Source organism: Echeneis naucrates, chromosome 19 (genome assembly GCF_900963305.1).
Source record: "Echeneis naucrates chromosome 19, fEcheNa1.1, whole genome shotgun sequence".
Lineage (NCBI taxonomy): Eukaryota > Metazoa > Chordata > Actinopteri > Carangiformes > Echeneidae > Echeneis > Echeneis naucrates.
In genome coordinates, this window is record NC_042529.1 from 3,571,522 (window position 1) to 3,581,158 (window position 9,637).

At 43.7% G+C, this 9,637-nt stretch overlaps 1 protein-coding gene across 1 annotated transcript; it reads left to right on the forward strand.

The window, feature by feature from the left end:
* Window positions 1–1,518: 1,518 nt before the first annotated feature.
* Window positions 1,519–9,344, forward strand: pmp22b (peripheral myelin protein 22b). Its single transcript, XM_029527044.1, has 5 exons — window positions 1,519–1,717; window positions 2,411–2,501; window positions 2,662–2,755; window positions 5,802–5,942; window positions 6,839–9,344. Exons 2-5 carry the CDS (start codon window positions 2,424–2,426, stop codon window positions 6,997–6,999), a joined length of 474 nt encoding a protein of 157 aa, XP_029382904.1. The 5' UTR covers window positions 1,519–1,717; window positions 2,411–2,423; the 3' UTR covers window positions 7,000–9,344.
* The last annotated feature ends 293 nt before the right edge of the window (window positions 9,345–9,637 follow it).

Sequence of the window (9,637 nt, forward strand, 5' to 3'; positions counted from 1 at the left end):
CTCTGAATTTCACATACTCTGAGCACAAGGCTCTCACTCAGAGCAGCACTTCAGAGCTGTGATCTGCTCATGTATCTGTCCTTTTAGTTTGAGTCCGTGTGTGCGGGGTGGTGGAGGGGGGCAAATACAGTAGAAAGCGCCTCCAGCTTCATCTGGGCGTGACAAACACATGCAGAAGGCATCCAGGAAGTGTGAGCAAAGTGGTGAAGAACGGAGAGTGGATGTTGACAGGGGTTATCTGAAGTCAGACAGCTCCTAATCTCCCCTACCAGCCTGCTGATGAGGAGGAAAGTGTGCCGTCCATCTGGGAGCAGGGAGGTATTTTCCGCGCAGGGTGTGAAATCAGTTGCAGATACTGTGCTGCAGAAGGAGTATGCATTTGGGAGCCACAATATGTCCGGCATTATCAGCAACCAATAAACATCTTACTGCACTAGGCCTTTAACCTGTGTGCCGAAGGAGAGGTTCAGTCAAAAAGATCCCGCTTTTAAATCATAACTGAAAGGAGGCTTTTGGTTAATCTTCTATCTCAGCTCAGCGCGGCAGAACATCCAGGGAGGAAGAGATAAGGCAGTCAATTCATATTAAAAACAGTTTTGACCCCTCACTTACTCCCTGAATATATTTCCTGGAATTCCATTCACTGCAACACCCATATTTATAGGACTAACCTCAGCGCATAGTTTTCAGCAACAGGGGCCACAGTCAGCCCCCCCCCCGGTCAGGGCAGGACCCCACCTCACTCCCTGCTGGAAATGAGTCATGACAAACAGAGGAGAGCCCCAGATGCTATCTGTCACTGGCGCTGCGTTGGGCATACCAATCCACACTTACACACATAGGGTGAGTCACGAGGCCGACTACATGAGTGCCGCAGGGAAAAGACCACCACACCGACACACTACACAGTGTTTGTGTTTGGAATTACCATGGCAACAAAAAGATGAGTAGAACCTGAAATGTTCTTCTTTGGATGTGGTCCAACATACCTTTTTACTCTGCTATAAACATTAAAGATGTTCTCATAACTACATATATATATTTATTATATTTTTATTTTTATAAATTATTGTGTTATATTTTTAGAAAATCCATAATAGGATGGTTTTAATCAAACTGTGAAACCTAATCTGCAATCCATGATCTATTTATTCTGCCTACTAAAATGAATTCAATCGATTAATTTTTAAAAATGTGTTGCAGGTATACTTCTACTGAAAATGCAAAGCAAACAGTAATAAGTGAAATGTGACAGAGAAGAAGAAGAAGAAGAAAAAAAAAAAAAAAGAAAAATCCTCGACAGCAGATAGCTGCTCTTAGTTACCACGACAGCCAAACAATGATCAGTTACTTCACTACGCATACAGCAAGCCGGTAACTACAGCAAAGCCATGCGCGATTACGCACGGCGAGTCTATATTGGGAGTCCTGGCCGCGGACCAGAGGGTCACTCCATGACGCAGCGACGCACGCAGGGCGTTGTTCTTCCATAATGAGACACTTTATAACAGCACGTCAGGCCTGGCATCAATCTAGTCTGAGCGAGACGCTTGAGGACTGACGGACTAACGCTGGTGGACTCTGTGGGGGGAAAAAACAAAAACAAACCAAAAAAAAAAAACAAAACAAAACAAAAAAAAAAAACAAAGACAACAACAACTTGCTTTTGCTTCTTGTGAGAACCTCTCTCTGTGGAAATACCAGATCTCCGCTCTCAGTAAGTGGATTTTGCTCTCTTCCTAACTTTATTACGCTCAGCTGATCTCAGTTCTCCGGCGGATTAAACACGGAAACGCGCTTTTCTCTCCTGGATACGCGCCGAGACGGCAGGACTGAGCCGTCATCGCAGACAGCCTCACACTAACATTATCCAAACATTTATCCTTGCAAAAAGAACACACAATTTCACATCCGATCGCATTACTAGTTATTTTTTCGCCTCTGAAAATCTAAATCGTTGGTGAATTTGTTTACATTTAGAACCAGTCACTGAGGAAAAGATGGAATTGAACCAGATCTCGTGAAAGTATTTTCAAAGAAAACGTGATTTGGATAGAGTTTAACTTTGGAAACAGCTGTGAGAAAAATAAAAACAGATGCAGATTATAAGATAAGTGAAAGTGAACCAATGGATGCAAATTCTCATTGACAACGAAATATTCCTAAATTTCTCTCAAGATCAATAAAGTTTTTTTTTTGTTTGTTTGTTTTTGTCTTTAATCTAACGGTCTGTATCTAAATGCTGTGGAAATGCTGATCACCTGACAGACAGGTTCTGATGAAGTTTCTGCTCTGTGTGTTGAACGTGCTGCAGCGACACACCCATGACCCAACAGTCTGACATCCACACACACACACACACACCCATACTGACAGAGACCGACCATCTCTTCTCTCCATTGTTGCCCAGATCTTCTGGAAAGATGCTGATCTTACTACTGGGAATCATCTTCCTGCACGTCGCTGCTCTGGTTCTCCTGTTTGTGTCAACAATTGTCAGCGTGAGTTAAAGCTGTTGCGTTGTCTGTCTTCACTCCAGTTACGGCCAGACAATCTGTTGCCGTTCTCTGACTTATTCTTACACGTGTTTGTGAATCATTTGCATGCCTTTACTTTGAATCTATATACACAAAACTTCCTTCTCCTCATCCGTCACACCAGGTATGGACGACAGGTGAGACCAGCACCTCAGACCTTTGGATAAACTGCTCCACCGCCAATGGATTCCAACACTGTGACCCAGCATCAACCGGAGGTCAGACACTTTAGTCTTTGCCTTGAACTTAACTTATTCAACTTGCTTTCAATGCAGTGTCTAATAGCAGACCTTCATTCAACAACAGTCATTCTAGTGTTGTAATAAACATGAGTGGTTTTCGTTAATGAGTAATTTTTTTGGGCTTGTTATGGGCAGCATCCACTCAGTTCAGCCGGCGATAAAACAGACCTCATACCAGGCACGTTTATTTTAATGGACGAGGAGGGCGGGAGGGTTGAACTGTGGAAAATGACTTGCTGAAATCCAACATTTAGCATGTTGCTGAGGTGGGTGTGTCACGGCTCCTCTGGGCCTCTGGTGCCATCTAGGGCAGAGAATGTGGCAGTGCTGCTTGGAAGCAGTAGCTGATAGGCTGCCGCTGTATAAATAGTCGTGGTGTGATGTCCATATTCAGGACCCGTGCTGGGAGTCCATAGTAACAGGGGTTTAAAGAGCCGTGGACGATCAGGGTGGGGCCGCAGAGGGTATTTAAAGTTTTACATCTGTGTGTGTGCCTCTGCATTTGTCTGTTTGACAGCAGGGAGACCTTGGCATAGCTCACATGGAACATGGCACACTGACGTTTGGGTCACGCCCTGTGTCAGATCACCATATCCAGTGTTACTGTGACAGTTTGAGGCGGCAGCTGCAGTGCTGCCTTTATTTACACAGTCAGCCTCCTCCACATGTTTTGAAGTACGGTGATACACAGACCAATCGGAGAATTACATGAAGCCAAATCATGACAGAAAATTTCCATTGCCTTAAAGTCAATGACTAAATTCATGTGAGCTCACTGTTTGACTGCTGTGCCATCACAGAGGTGCTGGAGCTGCTGGCTGCAGCCGGCTCGGGTGATGTCATTAGTCTAGAATGAGCCGTGCTCAGCCAGTTGTGTGTTTTGTCAGGCGAGCAGCGGCTGCACACTCTGCCAGGTAGTTTGATGGTGCAGCCAGTTTGTTTGACTTTGCTTTCATTAGTCCACTGACGCACAGTGTTTATACAAGGCAGTATGTGTGCTGTGTGCTCGGCTTCGTGCTCAGGGAGGGATGGAGGATAGCTGTCTGTTCTCCTGTGAGATGGACACACACACAAGCTTGTGCGTTCTGTTTTGTTATTTTTTTGGGTTTGAAACATTGATGAGCAATCAACTTCCTCCTGAGATGATTCATAATCATCACTGATATTTTTAGGGGGAATTTCGAAACATCTCTTTTTTTGTTTATGTTGGTTACAGTAACACTGGCTGTGTTTGGTTTCGATAATGTCACCGCGAGGGACACATGTCGCAGTTATCACATGCTGAGCTTGGGTTGAACATGACATCCCCACAGCCGTGGAAGTGACTTCATTGAGTTCAGTCACTCTAAAATTAACTATTGAGAAAGAATGTCCTCTGCCTCTCCAGACAGGCCAACAGCACAATCACAGTGAGGTAAATACTACAGCAGTGATATTTTTGTTGTGCTCTGCAGCACAGCTCCGTGTTTGGGGCCCTCAGAATAGAAGGCTGTAAGGAGGGGAACATAAACATTTGTTTTCCTGTTTGCTTTTTTTTTTTTTTTTTTTTTTACACGCAGCTGAACGTTTCTGCATTGTGATCCCACAGTCGTGTTCAGTCGGGGTCACAGTTGCTTATCGGTGATATTCTGAGCTCTGAACTGTGCTTTGTGGTAGGAAATGCCACATGTCACTGCTTCCCCACTCCTGCTCAGTAGGAGGAAGGATAACAAGAGGACAAGGGAGGAGCGTTTTGTCCATTTCTCACAGTGACTATCACATCATATTACGTAAGATCTGAAAATAGCGGAGTCTAATTGTTGCTCCGATGAGGGACTGCTCTGGCTCTGTTCGGCGGATGGAGATTTGCAGCGTGTCATGTTTCCTCCCGTATCTCATCCCGTCCTGAACAGACAGTCATCAGGACACACTGTAACGATGTTATTGTGGGTAACCTGACTCTGGGACGGCAGCCCTGTGCCGTTGGACACTGTCTCCTTCCAAATCTATAGAGATGCAGAAATATTTTGTTTTGACAGAGACTCTGCAATTCTTCTTGTCAATGGCCGGAGATTGAAAAGGTCAGAAGTTTTTATTTTCACCGGCTATGTTAAAATGCCATCAGTCAAAACATCACACAATGAAAGCAGTTTTATCACTTAATGATCCATTATGTTTGGGAGTATGAGTCGTTATAAATTATGCACTAGGCCTTTTTTTTCCTTGAGTTATTGGTGTCCCACCCATTAAAACCACAACATGCCTTTCATTTACATAATACAAGAGACTCAATAAACCACAGATGAACGAATGTTGAAGCAAACATCAGAAATTTGGCAGTGGCCTCATTAAATAAAATCGCACTGATGCAATGAAGAGGCGGTCCCTCATGGAAAAGCACCCTGTGACACCCAGCATTTTGTGACGCCGATGGCACAAAAATGGTACAGTAACAGCAGCCCGGGCTGAAGAGATGAGGTGGATAGATACAGAGAGGGAACGCGGAAACCCGAGAGGATGGATAACGCTCAGACAAGAAATAGACCCTGCCTGAAAATCCCGGGATTCTTGGCATGGCGGCACAGATGAAGCGCAGAAACACACGAGTCAAACAGACAATAACGCACTCAGATAGACAGTGCAGATGCATTAGATGGTACTTGGGCTTCCCTGTCAATACAGGTGACTAATGGGTTAATGGCTTCTGGCAGCCAGGCCTTGCAGGACGAGCTCCAACAATCGATATGGTGCATTTAGTGGTGGGTCCAGCTGTGAGGGGTGCACAGAGCTTTTAGGAACAAGATACCTGGTTTTCATTGTTATGGATCCATTACACATTCCCAGAAGTGAACATGGCTGACTCCAACTCATATAATCTCCTTGAAAGGCTGCTTAAATTCAGTAGAGATAAGATTAGTGAAACCTTTTTTTATTTGTTTTCCTCTTAACCCCCCCCCCATGCGCTCATTAAGTCAATGTTATATATAGAAGACACTCTGGCTAATGATGTTTGTCATTTCCTTTTCTTATTCTTCCCATACAGAGTGGATTCAGGCGGTCCAGGCTCTCATGATCCTATCTATCATCTTCAGCTGCATCTCTCTCTTCCTTTTCTTCTGCCAGCTCTTCACTTTGCAGAAGGGCGGGCGCTTCTTCCTCACTGGAACCTTCCAGATCATTGCCGGTGAGTTCAGTTGTCTTCACACACCCTCACAGATCCACTGACAGCACAAGAGCAATGGGCAGACACGAGAAGGACCGGGAAGGCAAACTTAGCTTACATCAGGGCAACAACATAAGGGCTGCAACAAACAGGTAGTTTTTTTTTTTTACTCAGTGGATGAGTTTCATCTAAAAATGTGACAAGACACAGCACACCCAAAGAGGTTCAGCTGACAAAGGCAGCAGACTATCAAATTATAGACTGAATAATCAGCTGACACAACCAGAAGAATCATATTTTCAGCTCGACTATAATGTGCTTTATTTGTAAACCAAACATCCAGTTTGAAGATACACCACAGACACAAATCCACCTACGCAGACAGACCAACAGCGGATGCTCACAGTGCATCTTCTGTGGCAGAGAATTAAATCAAGAGAGTGTCAGCCAGTCGCTAATGGTTTTTGTGCTCCACTTGTCTATTGTACTTCATGCCCTTTGGCCAGAAAGCAGCTCAGCAGCCAGTCCATTGTGTCTACTCTTGGCAGCCCTTTTCAACATCCCAGGTTCGCTCTCTATACTGTGCCAGTGCATTGCCCGGCACCCAGGTGCCCACTCAGCCAAACAGGAATGACATCCAGGCAAGCTGCCAGCATCACAAGTTGAAATGTCAGGAAGGCTGGCAGTGCGGGGGTCTGACAAACAGATCATTCCATGTCAGACCAGGCAGGTGGGCAGGCTCGGGCAGACCTGCAGAGGTTTTGAATGGCGTTGAATCTGCGAAACGCTGATCTGCCCGCAACTGCTGGCAAGACAGAGTTCAGCCCAGGACACAAGACTGCAGAGAAACATGACCTGATAGGCGGACAACATCATGACTGCTTCTGTTTTGTTTTTCTCTTCTCCTCTCTCTGCAGGTTTGTTTGTGATGAGCGGCGCCATCATCTACACGGTGATGAGTCCGGGGTGGGTGCCGGAGACGAATGCCTTCGGTTACTCCTATATCCTGGCGTGGGTGGCCTTCCCCTTGGCGCTGATCAGCGGACTCATCTATGTCATCCTGAGGAAGCGAGAGTGAGCCGTCACTCCATCCCAGTGTTCCCAGTAACCCCGTGCCCAACTGCAAGCATCATCAGTTCCCCTCTGAAGTATAAGTTCTGATGCCTAAAGTACCGATGGAGCCACCAGGCCAATACAGCCAGGTCACACCCAAGGGGGGAGGGGGGTAATACCAAAAAAATCTACACGCAAACCAACACAAAAACAACCAATACTGTCTCATTTAAAAGATGTATATAGTATCTATGGTTTAAAACCTATTTATAACACTTTTTACATATATGTACATAGTTTTTGTGTTGCTCTGTCAACAGATACTTGTATGAGCTTTGTTTTAGCTGATTAAGTGCCTCCGTGTTTGTTTGTAATGATAAAATAATAAGATGTTATTTTGTTGTCGTCCGTTTTTCTTTTTTGTTTTAGGTTTTTTTTTTTTTTTTTTTTTTTGGTCTTGGTAACTGCCAAAGAAAATTATAAAATGACAAAAATAAATCTTGAAGTATATTAACAGAATTGCATGTATAGAAATAGAAGGGTCAGGAGAATTTGTTTGTTTGTTTTAATCGGCTTGCTTTAGAAAAACAGAGTGGTAACATCCATGGATGTAGCATAGCCATGAAAGATTTGGTCCTTTTTTATTTTTGTGGATTTCGCAAGTCTCTTCGCAAGTGTTTTTATTTTCGGTATTTTTTTTTTTTCTATTACTTATTTTCAACAAAAGATGGTGCTATTATATTTATCATTCCTATTACTGATAGCAATCATTTACAACAGAGTTGTTTTGTTATTGTTCAGAGTCAACCAGCTTGCCTTTAATTACAGTGAGAACCGGAGAGAGGTACATCTGTACATACGGTGCCTGATGGCTTCTTTTAGGGAACACGGCCTATTTTACATTGCAGTGTCTGACTTTTTTTTTTTTTCTTTTCTTTTCTTTTCTTCTTCTTCTTCCATCAACTACTGTAGAAAATGAAAAATTGAGATTGGGGTGGAGCATTGATGAAATCAAAAGTCATTTGGTGCATCAGTATTATACTGTAAGTTCTTCAAGAGTTAGATCAGAGTGAAGTTTCTTTATTTTAGCCTCCATACGCCTTACTTCTCCCTCACTCGCTCTCCTGTCTGTGCTCACCTCGTGACCATGGCTGTAACAGCCTCAAGAAGTCAGTACCATGAGTAAAATAACACTATGGGACATTATAGCCTATGGAAAAAAAAAAGTATAATTCTAATATTACTAGAAACAAATGCCACTGTTGAAGCCATATATGAAAATATCGGATAGGAAAAACATTTAGTATTAACTTTCTATGTGAGAAAAACGACAGAAAAGTTTGCAGTGATGACACAAATGTCTGTTTCACATACTTGAAGTTTGACATGCTGCAGTCTTTGCCCACTGACGTTTCTCTTCTACTGTGTAAAACACTGTTTATATGTCGTGCATAACAGATGTTAATGACAATCTCGCCTAAAGACACTCACGTACTCAATAAAACTACTCTCGCATTACATAATACTGTGTATTTCCACTGTTACAAGGGACTGGATTCACACTAACACTTGATGCATGAGGAATTTGAAATCATTTTCTGGCCTCTTACACAGCCTGTCTGTAAACTATGAAACATGCATATCCAGGCTTCGAAAGCATGGTGTGGAAAATCAGCCAGTAAACGGTGATAGGACTTGACAATAGAGGCACATTCTCGACCATTTTGTGGTGATGAATCTGTTGAAAACTGACAGTAGCTGCTGCAAACTGAAATGCAAAGTGCGGCATGCAAATGCAAATTTCTTGTTTACAGTCAAGCCAAGCGAGTCTGCCTTACAGCTGATCGTACTCCGGTAGATCAAATGTGCTGCCTTGTGCATGCGGCTGCGAAATGCTGTATGCGACTTGTGTTACACACACTTGTGGGGGGCAGGGGAGTAAAAGGCATGGCGCATGGGTTGGCACCTGATGCCAGTTATTCAAAGCATGCAGCTTGTGTTCTAGTGCTAATATATCATCAGAAATAAGATGACTCGGATGTGTTCTGAACACTGTAAGCAGGCTTCTGTCCTCCACTTGACATCTCTGGCGAGCTGCTGTGGCGTTCCCAAACAGAGCGATGTTGTGGTGGATTCAAGTGTTTAATTCAGAGCTTCTACTAGCTAGTCTGCAGTGGGTTTTTAGATGATTCTTAATGGGTTCAGTTAGAAGAGATTTTCTCTAATGACAACTGCCCTCTTTGCTATTTTGTGTAAAGCTACAGAGTTCAATTGTCTGTACCATGTTTACACTTAAACTTCCAAATGCTCTTGATATTACCAAAGCTACTTTTGAGTTTAATCATTAAAGGATGTTTCTTACCACCACGACGGAGCTTTTTGTGTTTTTCCAGTTCCACAACTCACACACACACAAGCACACAACACGCACAAAACACTGCTAAGGAGCCCGAATCTACCTGTTGCAGTGACTCCACTGGCATTCTGCTTGTGTTTACACATTAAGGCTAATGGCTTGTGATGATATCGATTGCTTTTACAGACAACAGTCAGTCCACAACCGGCAGCTCCCCGCTCCGGATATGATGATAGGTATCTAAATCTCCGGCAACGAAAGAGTACTCTCAGAAGGAGGATTCTTGTTGCAGGCCTGAGAGGTCAGC